The 14,110-nt window shown below is 35.3% G+C and overlaps 1 protein-coding gene across 3 annotated transcripts in view; it reads right to left on the reverse strand.

Moving 5' to 3' along the window:
* Positions 1 to 1,671: 1,671 nt before the first annotated feature.
* LOC149300638 (zinc finger protein GLIS3-like) overlaps positions 1,672 to 14,110 on the reverse strand; it is a 128,586-nt gene continuing 116,147 nt past the window's right edge. For all 3 annotated transcript variants that reach the window (XM_089485146.1, XM_089485145.1, XM_089485144.1), the window contains 2 exons: positions 2,395 to 2,577; positions 1,672 to 1,808 (listed from right to left, as the gene is read on the reverse strand). In XM_089485146.1, the coding sequence (XP_089341272.1) occupies positions 1,672 to 1,808; positions 2,395 to 2,577 (320 nt within the window). The remainder of the gene's footprint in view (positions 1,809 to 2,394; positions 2,578 to 14,110) is intronic.

The following is a 14,110-nucleotide window of genomic DNA, read 5'->3' on the forward strand; positions in this document are numbered from 1 at the left end:
TTGTGTGTCTATGCTATAAAACATATATTTTGTATTTTAGGTCTAAATGATTTACTTTGCAAATATATAAAGAGGGACTGAGGCTTTTAAATAGGTGCTTTGTAGCTCCCCATAGCCAAAATCACATTGTTAATAAAGGTCATGTTTCAGGCTTATGACATGTTTTGTATTGTCTGCTAAAATTACAGTTCTAAATTACTTTAGCTTCATCAGTTGGGCAGTTTTAGTGTCATTCTTTAAAACAAAATGACCGAAGGTTATGGAACATATATATAACATAATATATAAAATAATCTCAAAGATTTTTTTATAATTTAAAGTACATTTTCAAAAACCCAGGGTTTTGGGAAGCCATAGATGAACAACGATTTTGGTGTCTGCACTACCTACTACCCACCAGTGACCTCTCTCTCAGGTTATGCTAAATATCCACAACCTTTATTAACCTACAATGCTATCACTCCAGCTTATCTTCTCAATCATTATCATTGTATTAGCAGTGCTGGCCTCAACATCGTGCCTTTCAAGGAGTTCTCAGACGCCCTGCAATTTTCTTATATAGAAACAGAGTTATTTCACAAGCATGGAGGATGTGGTACAGCTCTCAACTGTCCCTTCAAAATATAACATAAAGCAACCCTCTTTCTCTTAAAGATACTTTTTAATGGGGCAATCATTGTATCCACACAATATCATCATGCGGGCTAAGAAGTGATGTGGAAAACTGCACAAATATAACACATGCAAAACATGACTATGACAGAGCTGGGCAAGCTGTTTGTTACAGGGTCGAAGCTGAGCCGAGGCAGACACAGACCTCGACCTGGCTCACTGAAGAGGCAGACCCTGGATCATAGTCTCATAATTACACCATGTGGATGGAGGACAAGAGAATCCTCACAGTTATTACCACAAAGGAAAAGGTCTTCTACCCTATCGGAAACACATGCCAGTTTGGAGATGCATGCCCCTCCCCCACAGCAATAAACAAAAGTGAATAAGAACCTGAATGCAGTTTACCATGCTACATTACTGCATGTGAAATAGTTGTAGTGTTGTGTTACCAACTGCCATAGACTACGTTTGTTTAGTCTATTAGATTCATACTTCCAAGGAATGATGCGTGTTCACAATAAATCATACAGTATGTTCGTAGATAAAACGAGGGAACCATTCACAGTAGAGTACATTAAATTCCGCTCATTCTTTCTTACTGAAGTCCAGTTGTTCTCCGGCTTGAATCCATGTGTGCATTTCACATACTCATAGCGTGAGCATGATTCTTTCCTGGATGCCATCTTCTCATATCCACACCACGGCATTAAGACGCATAACAAAATATTAAGCCATTGGATTTGAGGTGACATAGTTGTACATTATTGCCACGTTTCCTATAGCTTCACGTATGTTTTTAGACAAGATTCAGTGACTTTAAATATTTGAAAACTATGTTCGTGTAAGCACTAGAACTTCCAGTTTCTTTTATTCATTCCCTTTACATAGAATACAACTTGGAATCCAGTAGGCATAAAAATTAAATAAACTTGTCTTTTTCAGTATTGTGTAGTTTCTTTTATTTCACTTGGGAACCTGACATATGTCTTGCACTGTGAAAGTGGCAAATAATGCCCAAGCTGGATTGGCTCTAAAAGACAAGATTTTTATCTGTCCTCATCCTTCGGTGTAAACTGAAGAAAGTTGACTAGGGCATCGGTCCACTGCATTGATTTGAAGAAAACTTGTATCTTCAGAGCAATTCCTCTGTGAATCCCCAAACAGGCCATTGGTTCCACCTGGGAAATCGTAAACTGAAAGACAAACCAGATGATTTATTATATAAGTCAGACTGATGAGCAGCAGTTCCCCCAGTAGCAATCCAGAAGTATACAAAACATATGCACATAATATTCATATCTGCAAAGGGAGGCTGTTCCCCCGTGAGCTACAGTGTACCAGATGCTGCCAATGTTTTTAGGAGCCTAAATATTTGTTTCTGCAAATCCAAATTCTACATGTTATGTCTCGTTTGCCCATTGTACATCGCTGTGGAATATGATGGTGCTTTATAACAAATTATAATAGCTATTTCTCTCCTAGGTCTATGCATGTTTGTAAAGGTACTTTAGCTTGTACTATTTTTGCATTAGACCTTTATATCCAGTAACATTGGTAGCATATTAAGTGTTTTGGACAACTGTATTCCTGGTCTACTTACTAGGGATGACTCCCCATCCCAGCTTAATTTAATTTGCCTAGGTGGATGGCAGTGATAGGAGAAAGGTAACACCACTATGGATAAAGATCAAAGTGAGACAGAGAGAGACTTGAGAGAGAGAGAGAGCATGAATTAGGAGTAACATTTTGTATGCCACGGTGAAATAAAATGGTGATTACCCGTAATGCCAGAGTGAGAGTTGAAAGCTCTGTGGAACGCATCAAAGTCTGTTTTATTCCCGCAAGCCTGAACCAAACAGTCTTCAAATGGAGGCACCATATTGCAGGCACTGCTGTGATGCATGTTTCTCTGAGGATCGTTGTAATGTGGGGGGCAAAAGGTCTGCAGCTGTCCATAAAACCCTGCATAAGATATAGACAGTTATTACTAGGGGAATAATAAAACATACTCACATGCACGAGCATGGCGTGCAATGCAATCCCCATTCCAAATATATATTTCTTTACAATGTAAATCATCACTATAATTTTCTCCAACCTTTAAGCTTTTGGATAGAAGAAGCGTATAGATTATTCAAAACAATGGTATTCAGAGGGTTAACATTAAACTGCAACGTTTGTAGAATAATTACTTTTCATAATAAGATATGATATACAAGTAATTATCATACTTCACTTGTTGTTTTAATGCAAGAGGCTAATACAAAGAAAATTGTAATATTGCACATTTTTTGCAATGGTGATCAACATTAAAGGAATACCCTGTAAGTCAGTTATCAGTAAAAGAAGTATATGATCATGTTTTTAATATAATGATATAGTATTATATTATTCTGTTTTGAAACTCCCGCTTTATTCCCCCATTCAATTTTTTGGAATATATGAGGGTAAGCACATACAAGAAGGGGTTCAGTTCTGTAATTGTGCCAAAGACACAAACTCCAGGTAGAATAGCATGCACGTTTGCAAGGATGTCAAGCTTTTTAGGGTGCTTTTTATGCCTTTTTGTGTTTTTATATTGGTTATTCAACCCTTCTACCTAACCTCCCCATTCTTGATCCAAAAGAAGGCAAATAAAACCCTAATTAAGCTACTTCGAATTCTGCCATCAGGGGAAAAAATTCCTTCGACTCCCAAGAGGCAATCGGATTTCTCCTTGGATCAAGAAGCTCTAAAATATTAATGTTATTCTTTTTATATCCTTGTATGTCATGCCTTTCTAAAAAATATATCCAGACCCCTTTTGAAGGCATCTAGTGTATTTGATAACACCACCTCCCTTGGAAGTGAATTCCATACCTTTCTTGTCCTCACTGTAAAGAATCCCTTCCTTTGTCGTCTGGATGGAGGATGAACCTGGGTGGAGGATGCGCCTATCCTAATCACTGATCCCTGAATGTTAGCATGGATCAGCATGCTTGGCTGCATATCTCACAGTAAATTAGCTGATCAGATTTTATTTTTACTTTCTTATAGTTGGAGGAGCTGATGAACAGTCTGCGGCTAATTCTCTTAACTTGATTCTCTTCACTGTAACACCTGATCACTTAATTGTAAACATGAGGCTTTCCTCTTTAACACACATGGTTGGTACTGAAGGGTTTATAAATGCATGGGATATATATATATATATATATATATATATATATATCCTGCATTTTCAGCATTAAAGCAATGGACAGACTAGATGGGCTAAATGACCCTTATCTAATGTCGAACTACATGTTTATTTCCTTATGTTTTTTGTGTCATCGGAATATCTATTAGCTCACATAAGGAAAATGTATGGAAAACTCCTCTGGTAGCCCTTTATTATAAGTATTTTGCAAAATTCTGCTATTATTGCACAGAAAGAAATCAAAGCATATATGAAATAACAACACTCTCTTAAAACTCTTTGGCCGTACCCCATACTGTGCAGATACGTGATTAAATAGTTGGTTTAAATAATATGCTGACATACTGTACATTGATTACATTGCTATAACTTTTAGTTTGCGTCCTTGAGAGCATTCCTAACATATATAAGTTTAGTATTGCATTCTAGAAGCATCCTGACACTCAAAGGGTGAAATCAGAAAAAATAAGGCACTGTATGTTTCACAAAACATCTGTATTGGACTAAGTCAGCGTTTCAGCGAGAGCTGCCGGATGTGAGTGTTCATGATTTTGCACATGAATTCCTTAAATCTCTGTGCCAATATGTTTATCGTGGTTTCCAAAAAATATTTTATCACATTCTCAGTTTCTCCAAACTCAACTTTAAACTTGATATGTGATTTTGATTCAACAAGAGTCTGACATGCATTAAATGCTTACAAATTTATACAGAACAGGTTGACTAAAGTAGACATGTAGACATGAGCATGAATTGGAAATGAGTATGATGAGTATGTATATTCGGCATTTTGGGTTATTACAGTATGTTGCCTTTACAATGGCATTTCATAGAATACAAAAAAGATTGTTAATGCTTCAAAACCATGCAATTTAGTGAGCATATGAATGAATGGAAGAAACTGCTAACTAAAGAGGAGCCACCAACTGCCCCCTCTTCATCCACCTCCTGTGCAGTGGGGGTAATAAAGAAATAGCTGGTGAGGAGTATACAGTAATGTTAATGTGGGTTAATGATGAAGACTAAGGAAGTGGGAAAAGAACAATAAATATATCTATATCTGCATCTTCAGGTTACAATTATCAACTTAGAGACAAAATGAATAAATGAGGGGTTTAGGATTTGTTTATATATGAACTCTTTAACCTTTTGACTTGTACATTAACACAGACAGGTTTCTTAGAAACGAAACAGTTCAGTAAACGTCTTACCACATATATTAACCTATTGTGAAGATGTCCTTCCTAATTTTTGAAGAAATTCAATTGCTATTCATTATTTAAATGTGTGCATTGCGATCTACAACAATATACCCAATCACTGTATTCTTACTAAAGATATTCAAATTCATATTCTGTTTCAAACCACCCCTAACACATTTTCTATGCGGACTCACTAACTTTCCTTTAAGGAGCAAATTAAACGTTCAAAATAACATGGATTCTTTAATTTTGGCTCCTACTTCAATTAAAAAAGAGAGAAACGTTTTTGGCTACAAATGAGTGGAAGGGATATATTTAAAATCATGGTAAAAATGATATCTTATGAAGACCTGATCCAGCATAGTAATTTCTAAAGTTGAAGCTATGATATGTTTTTTTTATCGAACATGAAATTTGTCTACTTTGTTAATTCTAAATTTTGGTGGTACTTTAATAGCACATTTAGTTATACCAAAGGGAGTCCGCCATGAAATTTGCACAGATGACCTTTTCAGAAAAAAAGGAAAATGTTCATAGTATTCATGCTATAAAGATTCCATTCCCTGTAAGTAGTGTCCTTTTTCATAATGACATTTTTTAAAAGAGCAAAGCATCTGATAAAATAAAAATTATGTCAAAACGAATGTTACAGGGAACACATACATAAATAAAAAGGATGGATATGGTATGTTTTATTCAGATGTAAATAGTCATATACATATATCCTGCTTTATTTTAAAAGACCTTATCGTTTTGCTTTCAATAAACTTTCTCTTAATCGTGTTTGAGTCAGGATTTGCTAGTTAATTATCAATATTGTATTCAAATTAGTTTTTTCTGTAATCAGGATCTCATATACCATGAAATTCAAATATCTTCCTTCTGTTTTTGGGATCACAATAGTATCACATTAGGATCATTATTTTAATATGTTAAATCTGTAGGTCACTCGCTAACATTTTAAGCATTGGATTTGGGATTTACATTTATTACACACAATAATTCATAAGTCATTCTCATTAATTCTGGGTGCTACATTATTTAACAGGTTAGTTAATTATTTTAGTGCAATACATTTTTAGTGGTGGAGAATAAATCCCCATAAGCATAATGCATAATGTTTAAGGCCATAACATGTGAGTATTATTTGCTGTAGTTTTGGCTTCTTTGTGAAATATCATACTATGAGCAGATCACAGCCTCCTTTATCAGATTTTTTCACAATAGAAGCATGCAGCTGCACAATACAAGTAGTTCTAGAGTTATTTGATAGTTGTCTTTTAAGTATTACCACTTGTGGATTCCTATTAGATAGTAAGACCTTCAGCCTTTGAAGATGCACTTACAACTCTATGTTGTCCATTAAGCATGTTGAATAAAATTAAGCAAGTGAATAAGATCATTACTCATTCTCAGTACACCAAATCCAAAATGGATAATGACATCACCCTTTTTCTTCTGTCCTGCCCACTCCTTCTCAATAAGTTGAAAGTCCTCATCTGTCTGCCACTTGCCACCTAATACAACCCCATGATCTGGGATACCTGCTATGTCACTGGATAGGGAACCACATCTCCGGGCATTGTTTGTAACCCTCTGGTCCTGAAGAAGGATAAATTGCTTCTGTTCAGCTTTGAGCAATGTTTGGCCTGGATGCTACCCATATCAGATAATATGCTGTGGTGCTGGTATTGAGAGGGGAGGCCACGGTGCATGTCAGGGTGACAGTGGAGGACCTCTCGTCTGCCAGAGTTCCACTGACAAGACCTGGTACCAGGTTTGTATCATTAGCTGGGGCAAAGGTTGTGAAAAGCCTAAGAAGCCAGGAGTCTATACTGTGGTGTCCAATTACATCTACTGGATTTACAAAGTCATAGCTAAGGAAGGAAAATACCCCGGGCACATCCAGGCCCATCCCGGGCACTTGCTCCACAAGACATTCATTGTATGACAAATGAGAGCACTTCTGACTTGACACCAAAGTCTGCTATGCATCTCAAGATGTGAACACCTTCAATCAGTTTTTTGACCTCTTTACTCCTATCTTGTTCACCATTTACTTTCTTGAATGAACTTTAACCATTGTACAGCATTGCGTAATATGATGGTGGTTTATAAATCAACAAACAATAATAATAATAATAAAATCCTCACCATGTCATAACAAAGTTGTTTCTTTGCTCTTTACTTAACTTTATTAGAATAGTTCAATTGATGTTCCTTTTCAGTTTTTAAGAATATGTTGGTTCAACTGCTTTTTCTATGAAAAACATTGTTATGGTGTCCATACAAGGTATAATTGAGTAACATACAAGTGCTGCTTGGTTTAATCCTCCCTCAATTTGTTTTCTTTTATTGATTTATTAGTTGCACAATGTATCACTTCTTTAGTAGCGTATCTCACCTTGAAGCTATGTTTTGTTTTTAGCAGAAGAAAAAGTAGGAATTTGTACATTATCTTGAACAATCATTATTATTATTTATTTTTTTAATTATTCTAAAATTACTTCTTTCCCAATAACAATTTCAACACTTCAATTTACACGAAAATTAAATTGCAATATTGCTCACATTAGTCTAGAATTCTCCAAGGACATGCCACCAACACATACATGAGAATATTATTGATTAAGTCTCTTGGCCAGCACAACATAATGTACAGCGTAATAACCCACAACACATTCGTAGTGACTTTTCTGCTTACTACCTTAACTTTAATTTTCCCAGTGCATATATCTGTCATTTAGGTCACTATAATACCAGCTGGGCATTAGAGGAACACCATGAGTAAAAACCATAATCTAAGTAGTCTAACTATTGTTTTTGTAAACCATTTACTGTCTCCAATTGTATCATACATCTTAATTTAAGTTGATCCAGGCTATGGAATAATCATCTTGAGGGATATAGATTTACAACTGGGCAACAAGGCTACTTCTGTGAAATGCCATACCATTATGTGGACATACATTTTGTAACATACGTGTATGTTTTTTAAGGGCAATATTATTTTGTGCATTTACGAAGATTTATTGTGCTTAATATGTTTTTCTTGTCAACAAAGCCATCAATGGACAATGTTATGGAAGACTGTAGGCAACTAGCTATTATAGCTATTATTTAAAAACATTTAAAAGTGATGTTCTACATAGATAATACACTGCACACTCTAGAATGGCAAATTGATAAATCTTATTAGATCTGCCATTATATTTTTCCTCTGAAGGGTTAATCACAACACAAAACATTTATGAGTAGGACAACCTTCTATATTATTAAACCCTTGTTTCATTTTAACAGTACTAACACTGGTGTTTCTAATGATATATGTAGTCATATAAACGCTAAACTCAGGTGGAACAGAGCCTTTAAATAGTAAGGGATGGGAGCGTTTGGTTTGTTTCGGCAATTGTTCCTTTATTTAACAGATGACTACAGAAGAAAACTAACTGAAATCATGTAAAAATAAGTTAGCTACAGAAATCCCAGCCAGCTTTCTACATCCTAAAAATGTGAGTAGAAGCCCTGACCGAAAGGCGGTGCTTTATGAGGTTAAGAGACACAGCTTACTTATTATGATTAGTCACTGTGATGGCTGCAGCAGAATGAGCTCATAAAATTGGAATGGGCTAAACTTGCTCAATCTTATTTATTTGGAAGCCTGCAGACAAATAAAAAGGAAAATAGCCATTAAATTTAAAAAAATTAAAGTCTTACATAATAAAGTTTGATTGAATTATAGGGAACTGCAGAACAAGCGAATGAAATGTCTGTATAAGGAAAAACCAAATATTAACATATTAATATTATAGTGTTTTCAAATCCGTTCCTTGTGTTATAACCTAAAAGGTGACTTATGTAAAAAAAAAAATGTAAAGACATGTTCAGCAGTTATTGTATATAGGCATTATCTTCTTGTAAAAACCAATGGAATTGTCCAATCGGAACTTACATATCATTGGTTGTCATGGTTATGTTTTTATATATGTAACTACTATTATTGTCTGTATACAGATTTTATTCTATCTCTCCATCCCCCTCTCCACATATATCTATATATATATATAAATACATTTATATAAAGAAACTAGATGATTTCTTTACATGTATCCTTACATGAATATTTCCTTACATAAACACTTAAAAAATCCTAAATAGTGTTTGAATTATTTCCAAGTCTCAGAGTTCCCGTCAACCTCCGTTTTCAATTACAGTAACTGTTTAAACTTCGCAAGACTTAAAACCAAAAAATAACCTTTAATTATTTTCTGCCATACGTGCTGTCAAATCATGACATTTAAAATGCAATTCATATTTTGGCAAGGATGACATTGCCAAGTTCAACAGTTTTTACAATTCTGTGAACGCAGAACATGATGAAATAGCTTGCATAAATAATGATGATTGCAAAATTCACGCTACACTGAGAACACTGGTACTTAAATTGCAATTGAAAACAATGTCACGCTTATTATTTAATTCGTATTAGTACTATTTTTAAAGAATGTTAATATACACTAGATAGTTACATTTACTTTAACATCATTGATGCAACTTGCTTTTCAAGTTTTATGATGCAATAAAGAATGAGACTTTATTAAAACAAAAAAATTATTGCAGCACTATTTAAAGAGCTTAAGATATAATTGTTTTCACTTTCTGTATATTTTTCTGTATTTTTCTAGAGCCTCTAGACAATAAAAGTGAATTATAAAATTTCTGCAGACTTTTTTACGACAGTGTGTTCATGGTTGATGACTTGAAATGTTAGTATAGACTGCCTTATCACTGGTAAAGCATACAAAATAGTCACAAATTGCTTTATGTCTGGATAGGGAAATATTTACACAGCAGTAGTGTTTTTTTTTTTAATAAACTGTGCCATTATAGTAATTAAATAAGTAATTTTGTAAAATAATGTCTGTTCATAATGTACATGCATTTGCTATCACTATTAATAAAGGCAGTAGTAAACCAGCCGCCTGCTCTGGATACACAGGCGTAAAACGTTTTATTATTCAAAGTATTGTGTTAGAACGTTCGTAACGAACGAATCATTAAAAAATTCATTTCCTGGAAGGTTTTGGGCATTTGACAGTACTAGAAATCATGTCTCTGTGTTTAGTCGCAAAAAATGTTAGATTCCCCGGTGAAAGGGTTTTTTTTTTCTAATATCACAATATTTTCCCCAAACAATTTTAGTTTTCACATATTACAATGATTAGACCACTACAGTATATGTTTGCCACGTGTTTGAGTTCTAGCTGTGTTGTTTTAGCCCAATCTACTAGATTAATGGGCTTCATTAGTCGATAGACATAGAGACCTAAGTCATTGAGCCCCTAAACTTAACACTTCTGAGTAACAGTTTTGCTTAAAATAATGATTTAGGTATTTAGAAGGATCACAATAATTTACAGCCCAAAGTAAATGATACCCCACTTGCTGGGACCAGGACCAAGTTGGTAGTACTTTAATACCCAATACACTCAGAATTTTCATACAAAGAGCCAACACAGACAGTGGGCTTAAGGATAGTAGTTCTTAGACCAAAGTCATGTAACGCACCGCAGTTAAATGCAATTTTTTCTTTAGCTTATAATAGGTGGTGAACTTACAATGTTTAAGATAAGTGTGTAGAACACAAAACAGCAGTGCGTCGTGTTGTGGCATTGTTGTTGTCTAACTCCCAAATAACTACCTGAAGAACACCGAACAGAGCCAGCGCAGGGGAAAACTTGGTGTGTTTTATTTTTATTTGACTTACAGTTTCATGCTGTGTCGTAAGGCAGACTTTTATCATGTCATTTAGTAAATCTGAGCTACATTTTATACACCCATTTTATATACTACCTACTAATCAGTTGATGTCAACAATATAAAAAATATAAGTGGCAATAAAGAAAAAGCATGGGACAAACATACCATGAAGTAAATGTGATTCATGCTTTGTTAAGCCGAGATACTGTATTGTTAAGGAATCAGGTCGGTAAATTAGTGTATTTTGGATACTCTGTCTACATCATGTTGTTGCCTGGAGCAGAATTTGGGAGTTGGGAGTTGAAACCTTTTGGGGCACACATATGACGGAATTCAAAGAGATAGGTGAAGTGAACCCTCCAGAACAGGACTCACTCCTGATTATTACAGGGAGAAATATGTTGGCAATTACACTGCAAAAAAAGACATTCTGCTTTTTTTTTTTTACTACTGGCATCCATTATCTCATACTTTGGTTGTATCACAAGCTTAAATCATTTTATCACCTTAATTAAAAAGATAAGAACACCAAGTGAAAATGGAACTTGTAAAGAATCACAAGCTGATTTATAATTATATATATCTTAATCCTGATATATTTGCCTTCCATATGAGAACAGACCTGGTCTTTCTGTGTTGCTTAGTTTTAGGAGGCAGATAGCCCATCTTACTTCAATAAAGGAACATAAACTAGAAGTCATGCTCCTTTCTTCTATTTCCTCCCAAGTGCGTCCGTTTCTATATACACTAGCAAATGGTATTAAAACTTTCTATAGCTTGTAGTCTTTATTTATTCATCAGCATTACTGTTTTGAAGGTCGAAAGTTCCAAAAGTTAAAAGAGTTGAAAAGTTAGCTTCATGAAGGCTGAGATCATTGTATCAGTGACAGAGCCAGCATTATCTAATCACTTCCCTGCCCCAAAGTTTTTTCTTGCCCACCCTGACTAATGCTACCTGAAATACAATCGGCAGCTTAACAATATGGCAGACATGATGAAAGGAAAAATTATTTCAGATACCTTTCCCCATGATATACACAAGATTTTTTGCAGAAAACGATAGGTCTGTTTTAAGTATTTAAAGGTTCACTACACTCTACAACTAAAAACCTTAGGGATCATTTATGTGCATACCTGTGAACTCTCCGGTTCTCCGGGTCAAGACCCAAATCCTCCGGGTCGCAGGAGTGGGGTCTTGACACGCTCCCTGCCAATTTTTCCTTAAAATGGAGGTGTTTCCCGCTGCCGTAATATGTTTTTTAATGAACATTGTCTAATGCAGAAATACAGGGTAACAAACCAGTGTTTTTGAAAATACATTAGGAGGCCATATTATTATGGGTCAAATTGAGGGGAACTTTGGTATAAGCATCAACAGATTTCCCAGTAACTCCAATACACGGGAAAGGGATTTGGTCGCTGTAATAAATCTGATGCTCTTTTGTTGTGATGAAACATTGATTCACTGTTGGTATGAAAATATACCTTTCAAAGGGATTTTTTTCCTTAATAAATCGGAGATTTCCCATACACAACTCCAAAGTGAGGGATATTTATCTAGCTCTCAAGAAATATCAACACTTTTGAAATATATAATGTGGCCTGCATGGCACATGGTGATTCACATCTGCTAGTAATGAAAGCTGACATGAACACAGAGATCAGCAAACGGAGGGGAATGCAAAAGGGTTGAGGACAGAGCAAGTATTTAGGAACATCCCATTCATAACACGCGGCTCGGGATAGCACAGCCAACTCACTGCATTCATTCATTGGCTGAATTTTCATTACAATATTTTATTTATAAATATATCCTTATCAGGTGAATTACAATGTATTTCGTTATTTTACAAAAGCACACTTTGCACACGTATGAAACTGGTAATTTTTTAAAGATAGAGTATAGTGTAGATTTCACTCTTGTAAACAGGGCCCTTACTCTGAGGTTTCAAGTTTGCTTGTCCATTTGTTGAGTATTACATGAATTGTTCATATGATACAAATAAATGAGGATGATTATAATAGAAACATAGAATTTGGCAGCAGCAAGAACCCCTCGGGCCGTCTAGTCTGCCCATTTGCCCTACTGTAAAGAGTCCAACCTTAATCAGTCCCTAGTCCCGTCTTAGATCCAGAATAGCTTTATGCCTATGCCATGCATGTTTAAATGTCCTTACTGCATTAATAATAATAGTAATAATAATAAAAATAATAATAGCAATTCCAATAGGGATGATTTTCAAACTCAGCTCACATGTAGCAATGCCCAAAGATGTGGAGGAACTAGGACTTGGTTTGTATACACAGGGCAGCCAAAACATCTCACTTTGTTATTAATATGTTAATTACTAGGAAATGGCTAGCGATGGTGCTTGAATCCAGATATTCAGTTATTTATTAATTATATGATCCATTATGACAAGTCTGCAACTTGCTTCCATGAAATTTATATTCCAAGGGACATGAATTAAGTGGAGACAAATGGTGTGAGGCTTTAGCAAATTGTAAACATCAATCATTTAATGGACCTGGCCCTAATTGTGTCACACTCTCGCAGGAATACCACACAAAGGTATAGAAAAGTTAACACATTCTTGAGGGTGGATGTATTTATCGTGGTGGGTGTACTGCAGTAGGCCGCAAAAACGTATTAATAAATATGAAGGATTATTTTAAATCACATATGTCTTTAGGAAAAAATGGTATATCCTTATGGACTGGGCTACTTGTAATGGAAATTAAGAGTTTTCAACTGTTTCCATGCCAAAAGCCCTATTAAAAGCCCAAAAGCTATTATGAAAATTACACTGGTAAAGGTAAGGGTAAAGGATGAAGTATACTATAAAGGGGTGAGTGTTTTCACTCCACTGCAGGTCCCACAAATCATCCTAAGTGGGGCTATGACTTTCTCTCAAAGTTGTCAGGACAGCAGTACTACTGCTCTATGGGGAAGCCTTATACAAACATGAACATAGGTTACTGTTACATCACAGGGGAAAACACAGCAAATGTTACAAAGTGAAGTCATGTAAGTAAAAGGAGGTAAGCCGACACAGGAATTTGGAAAAACAGGTAAACCCACTTTTGTTTCAACTTAACTATTTGTATCTGGGACTGAGACTGGACAGTGCGGAGTATGCCACTTTTATGAATGCTCCATATTTCTAAATAGACCTTTCTGAAATCTTAGACTGGCGACCTAAAGTACACAGGCTAATACTTTCTAATGATGCACAGGTCATGCTATATTTATCATTTATTGTATATTGATAACTCCAACGCACATACATTTTGAAGGAGAGTAGCCCATTCAGAAATGGTTAGCTCTGACTGATTTGCCTGTTTGAGTTACGAT

Source organism: Sceloporus occidentalis, unplaced genomic scaffold (assembly GCF_023333645.1).
Source record: "Sceloporus occidentalis isolate IW3139 unplaced genomic scaffold, rSceOcc1.0.p SCAF_24, whole genome shotgun sequence".
In the NCBI taxonomy this organism is placed as follows: domain Eukaryota; kingdom Metazoa; phylum Chordata; class Lepidosauria; order Squamata; family Phrynosomatidae; genus Sceloporus; species Sceloporus occidentalis.